The sequence below is a fragment of the Maniola hyperantus genome, chromosome 18 (genome assembly GCF_902806685.2).
Source record: "Maniola hyperantus chromosome 18, iAphHyp1.2, whole genome shotgun sequence".
Taxonomy (NCBI): domain Eukaryota; kingdom Metazoa; phylum Arthropoda; class Insecta; order Lepidoptera; family Nymphalidae; genus Maniola; species Maniola hyperantus.
The window spans coordinates 10472421-10490825 of record NC_048553.1 but is presented as its reverse complement, the minus strand read 5'-3'; the positions used below and the strand labels follow the sequence as shown (position 1 = coordinate 10490825).

The following is an 18405-nucleotide window of genomic DNA, read 5'->3' as shown; positions in this document are numbered from 1 at the left end:
ATAAGCAGAGTGCCTATCGGCACGCGTGGAGGTTTTCCTGTTAAGACAAATTGTAATAAATGCGGCCGGCCTTATCCGGCGGGATGGTTGCATCTTGCCTCAGTGCACCTACAGCCCGCAATCTGTGTCGAGCGGTAGAGGGATGCAGGCGCTGTTGTGGCTCGTGCTGGGCTGGCTGGCGGCGGCGGACGCGGCGCGCATCCTGGCCGTGCTGCCGACCAACACCAAGAGCCACTACGCGATGTACGGCCGCCTCATAGATGCCCTGGCTAAAAAGCAGCATCACCTGACCGTCATCACGCACTTCCCTATGGTAGGTGTTTTACTAACAGTATCATCATCATTATCAGCAGCATATCAGGTGACTACAATGGCAGTAGATGTGATTCTCCATTAGACGTTGAGAATATTGATTGACATTAAAATAATATTCATCATGATCAACCCATCACCGGCTCAATACAAAGTACGGGTGTCCTCTCAGAGTGAGAGAGAGAGAGAGTGAGTGGTTTTGGCCGTAGTCGCCACGCTGGCCAAGAGCAGATTGGCAGACTTCACACACCTTTGAAGAACTCTCAGGCAGGCATGTTCTCACGATGATTGATATATTGGGCTTGGGTATTATATTATAACATGCATTTTCCCATTCACTAGGCCGCGTACACTGAAGCGTATTTTTATTCTTACGCGGACAATCCCAATCGGCGTAAGTCCTACCTAAATCTTTGTTTTCTCGTATCCTGGCTGATATATAATCTGCATTTTTGCAGTCGCAGCAAATGGAATAGTAATAGTTTGAATATTTATTTATTTGTGCGAGATTTATATCGCAAAAAAAACTGAACAGATGAAGCAAAAGTTTACAAGGTGGATGAAAAAAAAAATTATTTAACAAAATCATATAATAGGTATTATAGTCAAATTTAATCTGCTTCAACTGCAATTGTGACCAACTAGGATTAGAGAAGAATATAGAATAGAATATATTTTATTCAAGTAGACTCATTACAAGCGCTTTTGAATCGTTAACTAGTTTAATTTACCACTGGTTCGGAATGAGTTTCCTACCGAGAAGAACCAGCAAGAAACTCAAAGCTATGCAAGCGAAGTTGAAGACAAAAACTTTGATTTAATTGACCATTGTATAAATAATTATCATGAGTTATGAAATTATGATACATCTCGTGAGATAATTTTCTGCAGAGCAGATTATGGTTACTATAGCACTGTAGTATTTCATAACTACTGTAATAATATTGTTGTCATTGATGTACACTTGAGGGAAATATTATGTGATGTGAAAGAGACGGCAAAATTGTAGACGTATTGCGACTCTGACCTCTACATATCAATAACTAGCTGATACCTGCGACTTCGTACGCCTGGATTTAGGTTTTTAAAAATCTTTTTGATCTACCGGGATAAAAAGTAGCCTATGTCACTCTCCAGGTCTTTAACTATACCCATGCAAAAAATCACGTCGATCCGTTGCGACGTGATTGAAGGACAAACCAACAAACTAAAAAGTGATGAAAGCGTGTTTGTTTACAACAAACCAACAAACAAACACACTTTCACATTTATAATATGGGTACTGATTAATGCAGGGTGCTCCACAAATTGTGTTACCCTCTTAATATCTAAATGATTCTTGATTATAGTAACCTCTACACGTGGTAAGGTTTGATTTTTCTCGGGCCGACCATCGACTATGTAACACGTATGGTTATTACCCGTATCTATACCTCTCCTCATTCGTCTTGGGTATGGTGGGTCTAGGTCACTGGACTCAAGACGAAAGAGGGCTCTTCTAATACACTACTACCTATTATTAAACAATAAGGTGGATAATCCGGACACATTGTCGCGGTGTGCGTTGGCGGTACGGTTGCCGGACAAACTACTCCGGTCATGTCGGAAGACGTGGCCTTTCTTCGCGCTAAAGTCGTTCCGAATGCGATATGCTGAAAGTGCGCCAACCTTCCGCGCACTTTCCATGCTAAATGAGTTGATTGCTCAGCACCAGAGCCTAGACGTGTTCAATACAAATATAAATAAATTTATTTCATGTGTAGATCACTAAGACTTATAAGAACCTTTGTGTATTTGTTCGAATATTAGTCATAAGTCTAACTTGTAATGCGCTTTGGCACTAGCTGTAAGCATACAAGCATCTATATAAGATTATATTGTTGAGGATTTTTGCAATTAAACATAAATGGTTTCTCTGAAAAACAAAGTTTTATTTTAACACCCGTTTACTTTTACAATATTAGGTAGGTACATAGGTACAACAAACTATGAGTTCTCACCTGAAAAACAAAGAAACGACATTTAAAGTTCACTAATATCGCCTCCTCAACTTTATCCGTTAAATTATCTTTTTACAAATCAAAACAACGTAATTACGCCATTGCACACAATGCGTCACTCACTCCACCACAGACAAGTTGATACACGCGCGAAGCGCGGCAAACTCAATTTTATGAAATGTCATTTCATTACATCTATAATAAAATAAAATAAAAACCACCCAAGTGCGAGTCAGACTCGCGCACCGAGGGCGAGGGTTCCGTATTACAGTCGTATTTTTTGGACATTGGCCAGTGTGGAGACTATGACCAAAACTCTTCTCACTCTGAGAGGAGACCCGTACTTTGTAATGAGCCAGCTGGGTTGATCATCATAATTATGATGATTACTCCAGTTTGCTTAATCACCTAACTAGATTTGACAGGCACAAACAATAACAATCAATTAACTGGAATTATGCTATTATATTATCGTTTACTCCCAAATCGAGTTTGATAAGACGTTAACAAATATTTAGTCGCGTCATCAGAGGGCCGTCAAATCCAATTCTTTATCTCCAGTTTATATTATTGCTTATGCCTGCGACTTCGTCCGCGTACGTAGACTACAGAAATTTCGAACCCCTATTTTACTCCCTCACGGCGATTACGCACTACACTTGCGTCATCCGAGTTCTTTCCGTCATCCATGAGAATACCAGCGATTATCTACGACATATGTCATAAGCTCCCATACAAAACAAAAACCGGCCAAGTGCGAGTCAGGCTCGCGCAATGAGGATTCCGTACTACAGTCGTATTTTTTCGACATTTTGCACGATAATTCAAAAACTATGATGCATAAAAATAAATAAAAATCTGTTTTAGAATGTACAGGTGAAGACCTTTCATATGATACCCCACTTGACATAGTCACTCATTTCGAAAGTTGAAAATTCTAATTATTAGTTCATGACCACAATTTAATTTTTTTTTGTGTGATCTAACCCTAAATTCGCGGTTTTCAGATTTTTCCCCAAATGTCAGCTATAAGATCTACCTACCTGCCAAATTTCATGATTCTAGGTCAACGGGAAGTACAGACAGACAGACAGACAACAAGGTGATCCTATAAGGGTTCCGTTTTTCCTTCTGAGGTACGGAACCCTAAAAAGGAACGTATTTTCACGGGTTCGGATCGGATGAGTGCGTAACCACCGTTAGGGGTTGAATTTACAAAATCCTTTCTTTTTTGTTGTTGTTGTTGTCATGACTCTAAATAAATGAGGGTAGTTTGTGTTGTCTCTCGTAGTGTGCGACAATATTGTTAGTGCGCCCACGAAGGCTCGGTTAATCTAATATGTTGTAATCCTGACTTATCCCGTTAATCATCAATCGATCATCATCATTATGAATGCAGCAGGTCTATTCCCGACACATATGTATATCAACATACAGCCTAACCCGCTGGTCCTAGAGACATAGATAAGGGTGTGTTCTTATAGTAGGTATCCACTAAGAAAGGATTTTTCAAAATGCCATTGAAAGTTATGTAGTCCACGCGGACGAAGTCGCGAGCATAAGCTAGTAAGTGATAAGTACCTAATTTAGTAAAAAGTGAAAATGATTCACTCTTGAAAACAATATTGAGTAGACATTTTTATGTAACTTAAATATGTATATAAAAGGAATAGGTGACTGACTGACCGATCTATCAACGTACAGCTCAAACTACTGGACGGATCGGGCTGAAATTTGGCATGCAGATAGCTATTATGACGTAGGCATCCGCTAAGAAAGGATTTTTGAAAATTCAACTCCTAAGGGATGAAAAAGGGGGTTGAAATTTGTGTAGTCCACGCGGACGAAGTCGCGAGCATAAGCTAGTAACTTAATACTTGTAATCAACAATGTTGAACTCACAAAGGTCAATAAGCTAATTGTTTTCAAGTTATCAAAATTCGTTAATGATATTATTATTGGTAAATACCTACTTATCGATACAATAGGGAATATGCATAATTTTTTTAAACAATTTTAATTCACTTCGTCAAAACATAGATAAAACCAGCCAAGTGCGAGTCAGGCTCGCGCACAGAGGGCTCCGTACTACAGTCGTATTTTTTCGACATTTTGCACAATAATTCAAAAACTATGATGCATAAAAATAAATAAAAATCTGTTTTAGAATGCACAGGTAAAGCCCTTTCATATGATATCCCACTTGATATAGTAATCTTACTTTGAAAATTGAAAATACTAATTATTGGTTCGTGACCACAATTTAATTTTTTTTTGTGTGATGTAACCCTAAATTCACGGTTTTCAGATTTGTCCTCTTATGTCTGCTATAAGACCTACCTGTCTGCTAAATTTCATGATTCTAAGTCCTCCCTAATTCTAAACCCTGTAGGATTCTTGGCAGACAGTCTTTATTGTCCTGACATTACATCGCAACCATTTTTCCGTACCTCAAAAGAAAACCCTTATAAGATCATTTTGTCGTCTGCCTGTCCGCCTGTCTGTCGTGTCTGTCAAGAGTACCTATAGGGTACTTCCCGTTGACCTAGAATCATGGAATTTGTTCGGTACGTAGGTCTTATAGCACAAATAAAGGAAAAAATCCGAACACCGTGATTTTATGATTAAGCCCTACGACTAACCTAATTATTAATTAAGATCGCCAATAGAACACTATAGAACAACGAGATTTTCACACGTGTTGCGTAAATTGCTACACAAGTTCATGTACTGAAAACTAACACATATGAAATATACTTGTAGCTGTACATGAATGCAAATAATGTATTGGACAATGTCACGACGACTGTGACCTCTGGCGTCTGCCGCGTTTCTTATCGCACGGCACGCGCTGCGCTCCCGACTATCTGTCTTGTGGATCTCGTACGGATCATGGAAACATACTTGTAAATAATATTCTAATGAGACAATCATCATCATCATCATCATGATCAACCCATCGCCGGCTCACTACAGAGTATGACCGGTAATGGAGAGAGACTATGGCCAAAACCCTTCTCACTCTCAGAGTGAGAAGGGTTTTGCCCATAGTCTACCACGCTAGCCATGTGCGGATTGGTAGACTTCACACACCTTTGAGAACATTAAGGAGATCTCTCAGGCATGCAGGTTTCCTCACGATGTTTTCTTTCACAGTTAAAGCAAGTGATATTTTAATAGTTAAAACGCACATAACTCCGAAAAGTTAGAAGTGCGTGCCCGGGATCGAACCCCCGACCTCCGACTAGAAGGACGCCTAACCACTAGGCTATCACAGCCTTACCACTAGGCTATCACAGCTTTGAGACAATATACTTTTTAGAATTTTATTACCTAGTCCATAATAATTGGGAAAACTTCTGCGATTCATATTTTAATCGGTGTAAGCCTGTAGAAGTACTTCTGACTGATTTTTAGGGTTCCGTACCTCAAAAGGAAAAACGGAACCCTTATAGGATCACTTTGTTGTCTGTCTGTCTGTCAAGAAACCTACAGGGTACTTCCTGTTGACCTAGAATCATGAAATTTGGCAGGTAGGTACATCTTATAGCTGACATTTGGGGAAAAATCTGAAAACCGTGAATTTAGGGTTAGATCACACAAAAAAAAATTTATTGTGGTCATGAACTAATAATTAGTATTTTTAACTTTCGAAGTGAGATAACTATATCAAGTGGGGTATCATATGAAAGGTCTTCATCTGTACATTCTAAAACAGATTTTTATTTATTTTTATGCATCATAGTTGTTGAATTATCGTGCAAAATGTCGAAAAAATACGACTGTAGTACGGAACCCTCATTGCGCGAGCCTGACTCGCACTTGGCCGGTTTTTTTATATATATTTTTCATTCAATTCGCTTTGAATCTCTGGCATCATGACTCTTGACTTCATAATTAGTTGGACCAATTGAAAAGTGAGTTTCAGCTGTTTTCTCATAAAAATTATAAAGTAGGTACTTGTTTAATAAAGGGAATTTCTTCTTTCAGAAAAACCCACCTTCAAATGTGGAACAGATCAGTCTAGCCGGCACGATTCCCGAGTTAACGAACAACCTGACGAAACAGCAATACTCGTTGAAACCGGACTCTATCAGGAACCTGGAGCAAATCATGGCAGAGTGCGTGCACGCCTGCGACATCGTGTCACAGAACCCACAAGTCAGAGCACTAGTCAGTTCAACGAAGACTTATGATTTAGTCATAGTTGAAGTCTTCGGAAGCGAATGTTTTCTTCCATTCGGGAAAAGGTTTAAAGCTCCGGTGGTCGGGCTTCTCTCGAGTGTACCCTTACCGTGGGTTAATGAGCAGTTGGGAAACCCTGAAGGGACTGCCTATATTCCAGCCTATATGATGGGTTACGGACAGCGGATGAATGTGTGGGAACGTTTTCTTAATACTGCAGCAGTTCTTTGGGCGAAAATTTTGTACAGAATTAAATCCCAGATACCTTCGCAGGTATGTAACTTATAACTTTTTGTTTGATAGAAGTTTGATCTTTGCGGAAATCCATGATAAATGTTATTCAAAAACAGAGCTGATGCTTAAAGTTTTTCTTGTTTTCTATGTGCAGGTGATAGCAGATAGATTGTTTGGACCTGGCCCGAAGCTTGAAGCCTTAGCTCAGAACTACAGTCTGATACTATCAAATAGCCATTTCAGTATTAATGAAGTAAGACCCTTAGTACCCGCTCTAGTTGAAGTTGGAGGCTTACATTTGGACAATACACAAAAGTTGCCTACGGTATGTTACATACAAGCGTAGTTTCATTCTCATCCATACAAATATTATTAATGTGAAAGTGTGGCTGTCTGTCTGTCTGTCTGCTATTGGTACAGTCAGCTTACGTCCCGGGGAAGTACATAGGCTATTTTTATCCCGGAAAATTAAAGAGTTCCCACGGGATTTTTAAAAACCTAAATCCACGCGGACGAAGTCGCGGGCATCATCTAGTATGAATTTAAACCAATCAAACTCAATGATATTTTGTAGAAACGTTCTAACCTGTGATTTGCCATATTCCCATAAAAATAAATATGTAGTTGAAATAAATAACATAGTTTTAAAGTTACACGACGCTTTTAAAGATATACCTATAGTACCCGACAGGTCGACGTGGCAATCGGGGTATGAGGCGCGGAGACGCTCCGCACATCCGCACGTCACCCGCTATCCCACACCGGGTTAGCACGGGGGTTGTGCGGGGCGTCCCCACCCCGATTGCCATGCCATCTCGACCTGTCGCGTACTATATTTATGTAAATTCTTGAAGGCGTGTAACTTTGAACCTGAATATTTTAGAGTTCTCCATAATGTTCTCAAAGGTGTGTGAAGTCTACCAATCCGCACATGGCCAGCGTAGTAGACTATGGCCAAAACCCTTCTCACTCTGAGAGACCCGCGCTCTGTAGTGAGCCGGTGATGGGTTGATCATGATGATGATGATGAAATATTAATTCCTAGAACGACGCATCATGGACGGATCTAGGACGTACCTACTTACCAATAGCTGGCATAATTAATTAACTAACTGTTATGATTATACTATCAGCAGGTCAAAGTCACTAAGAAAGATCGAGATTGTTATTCGATGGCGCTTCCTCGTTCCTGATAGTAATAATTAATTTATTAGTATCGATACAAGGTGCCGCTGCTATTAAAAAAACACATTTTATAAAATCCAAAATACTGTGACCAAAAACTGGAATGATAATCTGAATTTAATCTGTTTAATCGGTCAAGTGCGAGTGTGACAAGGGGTCCATACCATCGTACAAAAAATAACACATTTTGATTTTTTGTGATGTAACACAAATTCACGTTTTTCGGATTTTCCCCTTTACTTATGCTTATGACATTGCTATACTTGCCAAATTTCATATTTAAGTTTTTCTATTCTATAGGTTTGATTTCTGGTCTTGACAGACAGACAGGCGACGAAGTGATCCTATAAAAGTGCCTTTGCTCTCTGGAACTACGGAGTCCTAAAAAACCCAATTTTTAAAGGTTATATATAGTTATCGTTACCGTATATATAGTTACCGTACTCTTCTTCAAAAAAGGAGACAAGAGCCTACTTAAAAATTACAGACCTATTTCACTTCTGAGCCATATCTATAAACTGTTTTCGAGGGTTATTACGAATCGTCTCGCTCGAAGACTTGACGAGTTCCAACCTCCGGAACAAGCTGGGTTTCGTAAAGGTTACAGCACCATAGACCACATCCACACGTTACGGCAGATTATGCAGAAGACTCAAGAGTATAATCTCCCTCTGTGTCTAGCGTTTGTGGACTATGAGAAAGCCTTCGACTCCATCGAAACCTGGGCTGTACTGGATTCACTGCAGCGATGCCAAGTCGATTGGCACTACATCCAAGTGTTGAGATCCCTGTATGATGCCGCCACGATGACCGTTCAAGTCCAAGACCAACAGACACAGCCGATTCCCATTCGAAGGGGAGTAAGACAGGGAGATGTCATATCCCCGAAACTGTTTACTTGTGCCCTCGAAGATGTTTTTAAGGTATTGGACTGGAACGGTCGGGGGATAAACATCAATGGCGAATACATCTCACACTTGCGATTTGCAGACGACATAGTTATATTGGCGGAATCGCTGCAAGACCTTGAAGAAATGCTGACCGACCTTAGCTGTTCTTCCAGACGAGTAGGTCTCGGGATGAACGTGGACAAAACGAAAGTCATGTTTAATGGGTAAGTTATCCCGAGATCCATCTCTGTCGAAAATGTCAGCATCGAAGTTGTTCAAGAATACAACTACCTAGGACAAGTAATACAACTTGGTAGGAACAACTTCGACAAGGAAGCTGACAGAAGAATACAGCTGGGCTGGGCAGCATTTGGCAAATTGCGTCAAGTCTTCAATTCGTCGATACCCCAAAGCCTAAAGACGAAAGTCTTCAATGAGTGTGTCCTACCTGTGATGACGTATGGCGCTGAGACGTGGACACTGACAGTTGGCCTTGTCCACAAGTTCAAAGTCGCTCAGCGGGCTATGGAGCGGGCTATGTCGGGTATCTCTCTGAGGGACAAAATCCGTAACGAGGAAATTCGTAGAAGAACCAGAGTGACCGACATAGCCCAACGAATTAGCCAGCTGAAGTGGCAGTGGGCAGGCCACGTCTGCCGCAGAACCGATGGCCGATGGGGCAGACGTGTTCTGGAGTGGAGACCGCGTATCAGCAAGCGCAGTGTGGGACGACCTCCAACCCGCTGGACTGATGACCTTAAGAAGATAGCGGGAAGTGGGTGGATGAGGAAGGCGGAGGATCGTGTGTGGTGGCGTGCTCTTGGGAAGGCCTATGTCCAGCAGTGGACGCAAATAGGCTGATTGATTGATATAGTTATCACTTATCACGTTATAAAAGTGCATTTTAAAAGTACGATACGTAAAATAATGAGCAAGTCTAATTAACCTAAATTAAATATGAGACAGGTTCGCCAATCGCAATTACCTACCAGCTGTTCATTGTTTATTGTAGGACCTTAAGACTTTTCTGAACCAGATAGTAACAAATAAATACGAATAACAACTTCGATGAATAAATCTCCAAAAGGATATTTTTTTCTGATAATGGACTTTTACTGTAACATTATAATCATACGTAAAATTTTCCATGCACAATACTTACTCAGCAATATATAAACGCAATTTATAGTACAGGGTTACAGGAAAATAGGACACGATCCCGTTAAGAGGTTATAGTACAGGACATTAGCTATCAAACGACCCTTAAAGTGCTTATGCGAAAGTGTACCGTTTTCGAGTTATTAATTTTTTTATTTTTTTCTTGGTAAAGGGGTGTTTGCCACTTTAAAAATTAATAAAAAAAAGGAACAATGTATTTCATTAGATTTTTTTTTATTTCTTGCTAGTACGTATTAGGGTTCATGATTTCTCGAGCTTATCAATTTCTCGGGTCTCGAGAATTCTCGAGGCTAATTTCTCGGGTCTTCTCGGGTTGTCGAGAAATTTACATTTACGTACGGATTTGCATATTCTTCGGTTCCAATAATGCGATTAATCAACAAATTCAGTGCTTTCCTCTCAAATAAAAGTACCAAAATAATTATAAGACTTTTATTGACAGTCTTCAACATAATTAGCTTCTTTTTCTTAAAGAAAACTAAAAAAATAAGCTATTCTGACATTTGTGACTTATACATATATACAATTACAGCACAAGCACAGCATTAAAAAGAAAAAAAATCAACTTAAAACTTCTAGCTTCTTTCTTTTAAACAAAACAAACAATAAACAAAAATTTCAACATGAAAACGTTAACCTTATCCTAACTTATAATTAAATTACAATCACAGCACCATTTTTGGCATGTTAGGTAATTAGAAAAAAAATATCAAATGAAATTTTTGCATTTAAAACAAACGGCAAACGCAAATCGTTTTATTTTATAATTTCATAGACTCAAATATGATTTCTCGAGTTCTCGAGTTTTCTCGAGCTTGATTTTTCTCGAGCCGAGAATTCCCGGGAATGAACCCTAGTACGTATCCTTGTTAATAATAAACAGTTATAAAACAACAAAAAAACTTCAAGCATTTTAAAATTACAGCCCATAAACTGTTCAAGTTTTCGATTTTTAAATTTAATTCTTTGAATAACTTGCAAATTTCCTGTAAAAATTACTATGGCACTTATCCTGCGGATTATTTTAAAAACATCTAACGTTTTGTTAGCTATCCAATGGTACAAAAAAATAGCAAAAAAATCATAAAATCAAGAAAAATTAAACAACAAAGAGACCAGGTAGAAAATTCTAACAAATGCTATTGCCAAATAATTAAATCAGAATCAATGTAAAAACTAGTTTAATGCAAAATCGTTAAAGATTATTTTTCAATATGGTCAAAAGGTAGTATAAAATCAGTCAAGTGCGAGTCGGGCTCGCACACGAATGGTTCCGTACCATCGTACAAGAAACAACACATTATTTCTTTTTAATTTTTATGGCGGCCATTTTGTAATTTTTAGTATTTGTTGTTATAGCGGCAATAAAAATACACATTCTGTAAAAATTTCAAGTCTCTACCTATTAGGGTTCACGAGATACAGTCCACTGACAGACAAACAGACGGCCGGAGAGACGGACTGACGGACGAACGAATATGAAATTTTCACAAAATGTGCATTTTTATGGCCGCTATAATAACAAATACTAAAAATTACAAAATGGCCGCCATAAAAATTAAAAAAAATTAAAAAGTGTTATTTCTTGTACGATGGTACGGAACCCTTCGTGTGCGAGCCCGACTTGCATTTGACTGATTTTATATTACCTTTTGACCTCATTGAAAAATAATCTTCAACGATTTTGCATTAAACTCCTTTTTACATTGATTTTGATTTAATTCTTTGGCAATAGCATTTGCTAGAATTTTCTACCTGGTCTCTTTGTTGTGTAATTTTTTCTTGATTTTATGATTTTTTTGTACCAATGGATAGCTAACAAAACGTAGATGTTTTTTAAATAATCCGCAGGATAAGCGCCATAGTACTTTTTACAGAAAATTTGCAAGTTATTCAAAGAATTAAATTTAAAAATCGAAAACTTGTTCAGTTTTTGGGCTGAAATTTTAAAATGCTTGAAGTTTTTTTTTGTTTTATAACTGTTTATTATTAACAAGGACATGTACTAGCAAGAAATAAAAAAAAAACTGATGAAATACATTGTTCCTTTTTTTTATTAATTTTTAAAGTGGCAAACACCCCTTTACCAAGAAAAAAATAAAAAAATGTATAACGCGAAAACGATACACTTTCGCATAAGCACTTTAGGGGTAGTTTGAGAGCTAATGTCCTGTACTATAACCCCTTAACGGGATCGTGTCTTCTTTTCCTGTAACCCTGTATAAATGGCGCCGATTCTCTTGTTTTTTCTCTAAACTAAATTTAGACTATCTGCATCTTTTTCTTTTTAATATTACTAAAAAGGCGCGTACCTAACATGAATTTTAAGACTCTAAATTTTAGTGCACGCTACAAATTTAAACAATAGGCTCGCGACTGGCAGCTAAAGTCACGAAGTTTGACAGCTTTAAATTAAATTTGAAACTGTCGAACTGTATCTGTCTTTTTCGAAATGGATTAGTAAGAAGAGGATGCGAATACTCTATATAGGTGTGCACAGAATCAGTACCATTGTCGTACTTAATAGCAATTAAATCTAAATAAAGCGCTCAATAAATGGAATGCTATGAATAGTGAGCGTATATCTATGGTTAAATGCAACTGTTACCAGAGTTACCAAAGTTAAGCCCATCATCATCTTCATAATCAACCGGTGGCCGGTGCGCGCCAGTTCACTACTGAGCTCGGGGTCTCCTCTCAGAATTTGCAAGGGTTTGGCCATGGTCTACCACACTGGCCAAGTGCGGATTGGCACATTTCACACACCTTTGAGAACATTATGGTGAACTCTCCGGCATGCAGTTTTCCTCACGATGTTTTCACTCACCATTAAAGCAAGTGATATTCAATGGTTTAAAGCGCAAATAACTCTGAAATGTCCGAAGTGCGTAGCCGGTATCAAACTCAGGACCCCCGACTAAGCGGCCCCTGTCTTGACCACTAAGCTACCACCGCTTATCAAGCTACTTTTTGCAGACTATTTAAACGTTTCACTTTTCTAATCAGGAGCTGAAACGATCTCTAGACAACGCTCAAGAAGGAATAATCTACTGGAGTTTTGGATCTATGTCCCGTATTGAAACTATACCTAGGGAAAAGTTATCGCAGATTTTCACTGCCATATCAGAACTGTCACAAACGGTACTAGTGAGACTGAATCGCAAAATGCTCGCCAAAGTCACAAATCTGACTGTTCCTGATAACGTTTATGCTATGGACTGGATACCTCAATACAAGACATTATGTAAGTTTGAAAAGTTGCTATGTAAGTATATAATATGTTCAGGAAAGGGTCTTATTGAAGGGGTCTTCCAACGTAGTGCTTTCCGGTGCGAGGTCATTACTCTAGCACCTTACGAACACAACAGATATCAGTTGTTCAATTCAAGAAAATTAATAGATCTTAAACATATAAAATTAAAAGGTGACTGACTTACTGATCTATCAACGCACAGCTCAAACTACTGAGACGGATCGGGCTGAAATTTGTCATGCAGATCCCCCCCCCCCCCTTTTACATTAAAAAAAAAGAAGATACATTAAGAAAAGTCCCCTTTTACATTACCTCTTCAAGATTTTACATTAAGAAAAGTCCCCTTTTACATTACCTCTTCTCTTTCAGAGCACTCCCCTCACACCTTCCAACAGCATTGGGATCCTTGGAGTCCACATTTCGAGCGAGGTTCAATTCCGCGATCATTTGGAAAGCAAGGCCAAATTAGCCTCCAAAAAGCTTGGGGTGCTCAACAGAGCAAAGCGGTACTTCGCGCCTGAGCATAGGTTCCTACTCTATAAGGCGCAAGTCCGCCCTCACATGGAGTACTGCTCCCACCTTTGGGCTGGAGCACCCCAGTACCAACTCCTTCCATTTGATCGAATCCAAAGGCGGGCTGTTCGACTTGTGGACGATCCCAAACTTACCGGCTCGTTGGAAAGCCTGGAGCACCGCCGAGACGTTAGCTCTCTATGCGTGTTCTATCGCCTGTATAATGGGGAGTGCTCTGAAGAGCTTTTTGACCTCATTCCACCCTCTTTTTTCTACAACCGCACCGCGCGCCACCGTAAGGAATTCCACCCTCACCATCTGGGTGTCTGGTGCACTTCGACCGTCCGTTGCGCCAGATCCTTCTTTCCACGCACGTGCAAACTGTGGAACCAACTCCCATCGGCGGTGTTCCCACTAGATTATAACATGGGGTTATTCAAGGGGCGGACCAACAAATTCCTAAAAGGCCGGCAACGCATCGGCGGCTCCTCTGTTGCTGCAAATGTTCATGGGCGGCGGTAATCACTTAACATCAGGTGACCCGCCTGCTCGTTTGCTCGCTATATCTATTAAAAAAAAAAAGATAGTTATTATGATGTAGACATCCGTTAAGGTAGGATTTTTGAAAATTCAACCCCTAAGCCCAGGGGTTTGAAATTCATGTAGTCTACGCAGACGAAGTCGCGAGGATAAGCTAGTATGTAAACAATTTTGCAGGTCACCCGAACGTAAAATTGTTCATATCGCACGGCGGTTTGCTGGGCACTCAAGAAGCCGTGGCGTGTGGTGTCCCAACGCTCATGGTGCCACTCTACGCCGACCAAGCCCTCAACGGACGAGCCATGAGCGACCGCGGCGTCGCACGAGTCATCTCCTTGAGAGATTCTACTACTGACGATTGGAGGGAAGCGTTCCACGATTTACTCGCAAATAATAGGTGCATATATACTATTTTTAGGGTTCCGTACCTCAAAAGAAAAAATGGACTACACTTTCACCTTTCTACTATCGTACCGCAAGGCATCGCCAAGGTCTGCATCCGTACGTAGACGAAATTCCACGGATACGTACGAAGCGATTTGCCTCCTCATTTCTGATTCGAACCACTAAGATTTGGAACACCCTTCCAGCATCAGTTTTCCCCTCCAATATGGGCACCTTCAATTCAAGAGTGAATAGGCATCTTTTAGGCAAGCGCGCTCCATCTTAGGCTGCATCATCACTTGCCACCACGTCTAATTGCAGCCAAGCGCTAAAAAAAAACGGAACCTTATAGGATCACTTTGTTGTCTGTCTGTCTGTCAAGAAACCTACAGGGTACATCCCGTTGACCTAGAATTATGAAATTTGGCAGGTAGGCAGGTCTTATAGCAGACATTAGAGGAAAAATCTGAAAACCGTGAATTTGTGGTCGCATCACACAAAAAAAAATTGTGGCCACGAACTAATAATAAGTATTTTCAAAATAAGATAATGATATCAAGTGGGGTATCAAATGAAAGGGCTTCACTTTTTTATTCTAAAATAGATTTTTATTTATTTTTATGCATCATAGTTTTTGAAATATCGTGCATAATGTCGATAAAATACGAATGTAGTACGGAACCCTCGGTGCGCCTCACTCCCACTTGGCCGGTTTTTTATTCAAGGGGAAAAGTTTTTGGCCGGCAACGCATTGGCGGTTTCTCTAGTGCTGCAAGTGTTCATGGGCGGCGGTAATCACTTATCATCAGGTCACCCACCTGCTCGTTCACTCACAGCACTCAGGGATAGTATAGCTATCTATCAGTGAGAGAATTTTTAGAATCGGATCGTTAGTTCCGGAGATTACCCACTACATGCAAACTAGTAAACTACCGCTTTATAATATTAGTGTAGAAGTGTAGATAGGCATTAACTTGACGTTGCCTAAAATAGGGCGCATTTGCCTAGAAGATGCATATTCACTTTTGTTGTAAAGATACTCGGATTTTTATAATTAATTGGTTCGTAACTCAATAATGATGATGCACGTTTCGTGTGTATAGATGGAATATTGACGACTTATTAGCATGTAATAGAACATTAGTATGAGTAAAAGAACGACGAATTTTATATCGAAATCTTCTTGAACCTAGCATGTTCTCATTGAGCGTTTTGGATCAAAGAATCTGGTGTTTTTTTTAAATCTATTTTTGTTTGCAAAAAAACTTCTTATCAATCTATCTGAACTAGTATTATAAAGAGGGATTGTCGTTAAGTTTGTTTGTAGGGGGAAATCTTTGGAACTACTGAACAGATTTTTAAAATTCTTTCACCAGTAGAAAGCTACATTATTCCTGAGTGACATAGGCTATATTTTTTTTTAATAAGATCCTTACGAAAATTGTAATAAGCTACCGATGCGAAGCCGGGACGGGTTGCTAGTTAAACATAAAACCGCGTTTGCAACTTTATCTTAACAAAAACGCAGTTCATTACCCTGTGATAACTCATCTGACTTTCTTTCAGTAATTGGACTAATTAGTGCAGTTTATATTGATGGTTATTTGTTTTTTAATTTGCAGATATAAAGAAAACGCATTAAGGTTAAAGGATATGTTTCTAGATCGACTGTTACCACCTTTGGAGACGGGGGTGTATTGGATAGAATATGTTTTGAGGCATAAGGGAGCTTTACATCTACGGTCGCCAGCGCTCGATCTCTCGTACACCCAATACTTATTATTAGATGTCATAGCACTTAGTATAATCATAACACTGATGATAATCTTCATCCTCCACATATTATTCAGATATTTATGCACACGTTGCGTTTGGTGGTGGCCGAAAGAAGTTATTTTAGAAAAGAAACTTTTGAGAAGAAATATTAGCCTATTCCTTTGGATTTACAAGGTCAAAACGAATTGAATGAAAATCTAGAAATAATTAACAGGCGTGATTTTTGTTTATTCTTGTACATAGTTCTTGCAATCAGGAGCGCGCGTGAACTTTACTTTTATAGTTACGTCGTATACGACGACTTCCCTGGCGCAGTGGTAAGCGCTGTGGTCTTATCAGTGAGAGGTCCTGGGTTCGATTCCTGGCAGGGGTTTGGAATTTTATAATTTATTAAATTTTGGTCTGGTCTGGCGGGAGGCTACGGCCGTGGCTAGTTACCACCCTACCGGCTAGGACGTACCGCCAAACGATTTAGCGTTCCGGTACGATGCCGTGTAGAAACCAAAAGGGGTATGGGTTTAATAAAAACTGTCATACCCCTTCCAGGTTAGCCCGCTTTCATCTTAGACTGCATCATCACTTACCACCAGGTGAGATTGCAGTCAAGGGCTAACTTGTGTCGGAATAAAAAAAATACAAGCACATTGTGTAAGTGTGCGTAGTAGTCGGACCAATCAGTCGCGAACAAGCGCTCGCAAACGCACACATTTACTTTAATTTACTTAACCGATACGACTTAAACACAAGTATGAGCCACGCGCAACTATTACAGTTCTTGCAATTCACGAAGGCGAGTGGCTCATGCTTGTGTTGTCGTATCGGTATAGGTAACTATAAGTAACACTGAAAATGTGCGTTTGCGAGCGCTTGCTCGCGACTGATTGGTCCAACATGCACGCACACTTACGCAATGCCCATGTATCCGACGTAACCACAAGTAAAATCCACTCGTCTTCGTGAATTGCAACAACTGTAACAGTGTACAGGTTTTGAAAATACTGATCAATTTTGAGAGATCCTATTCTAATTAGAAAATTTTAATGAAGGCTAAATCTTACTATAAAGATTTTTAGTTGATGCTTCATTTAGTTAATATAAAAAATGTTAACACTAAAGGCAAATTTGTAAAAGATTTGGAGGCATTAACATCTTTGATTTTAGATGATACAAAAATATTTGTCCATTAACAAATGTCTGATTTGCCGATGTGCCATAAATAAGGATCACTTATGACAATAAAAATTCTAAAACAGCCTAGTATTCTCCAAAGTTGTGTGGTTATTTTTTAAACCATGTATCCAATGTAAATAATTACAAATAAGTTATTTATTGTTTTTCCCTGTGACATACCAAATAATATGAGTTTAGTGTACAACACATCAAGAGATTCAAACTTAATAAGACAGATCCAGATTATGTAACATGTTATAGAACAAATTCACATTGTGTAACATTGTGATATACCGTATTTATAATGTCCACAATTTCTTATTCGGTGAATCTTTAGCTAGCTTAACCTACCTAGGTATGTAAAAACTATTTTTTATATATTTATGGATACGATGTATCGACATATTTTAAAATTTAATTCCAACCCTAACACAGTGGAAGAGCCTCAATAGCTCAACGGGTAAAGGAGTGGACTGAAAACCGAAAGGTCGCCGGTTCAAATCCCGCCCGTTGCACTATTGTCGTACCTACTCCTAGCACAAGCTTTACGCTTAGTTGGAGAGGAAAGGGGAATATTAGTCATTTAACATGGCTAATATTCTTTAAAAAAAAAAAAAAAAAAAGAACTAGTACCAATAGTAAATAATATGTTATATAGTCTGGACAGTTATATTTTGTATAGGTAGTGTATATATGCAATTAAAAGCCACTAACCTAGTGTAAACCGTGCTGTACTATAATTTGTGATATTAAGTGTGTTCAAGTCAGGTAATTTAAGAATTAA

At 39.2% G+C, this 18405-nt stretch overlaps 2 protein-coding genes across 2 annotated transcripts in view; one reads left to right on the top strand and one right to left on the bottom strand.

The window, feature by feature from the left end:
* Positions 1-18405, bottom strand: part of Naa40 (N-alpha-acetyltransferase 40) — a 28906-nt gene that overhangs the window by 8352 nt on the left and 2149 nt on the right. The gene's annotated exons all lie outside the window — the stretch shown is intronic.
* LOC117990726 (UDP-glucosyltransferase 2-like) lies at positions 96-18075 on the top strand. Its single transcript, XM_034978210.2, has 6 exons — positions 96-313; positions 6303-6770; positions 6886-7056; positions 12992-13229; positions 14469-14688; positions 16298-18075. The coding sequence occupies exons 1-6, from the start codon at positions 143-145 to the stop codon at positions 16638-16640; spliced, it is 1611 nt and encodes a 536-aa protein (XP_034834101.1). The 5' UTR covers positions 96-142; the 3' UTR covers positions 16641-18075.

Excerpts from the sequence above, each read along its gene's own strand:
- LOC117990726 (XM_034978210.2), top strand. The coding sequence starts at position 143 with ATGCAGGCGCTGTTGTGGCTCGTGCTGGGCTGGCTGGCGGCGGCGGAC. Across the intron at positions 314-6,302 it reads TCATCACGCACTTCCCTATG|AAAAACCCACCTTCAAATGT; the intron begins GTAGGTGTTTTA and ends TTCTTCTTTCAG. Across the intron at positions 13,230-14,468 it reads ACCTCAATACAAGACATTAT|GTCACCCGAACGTAAAATTG; the intron begins GTAAGTTTGAAA and ends ACAATTTTGCAG.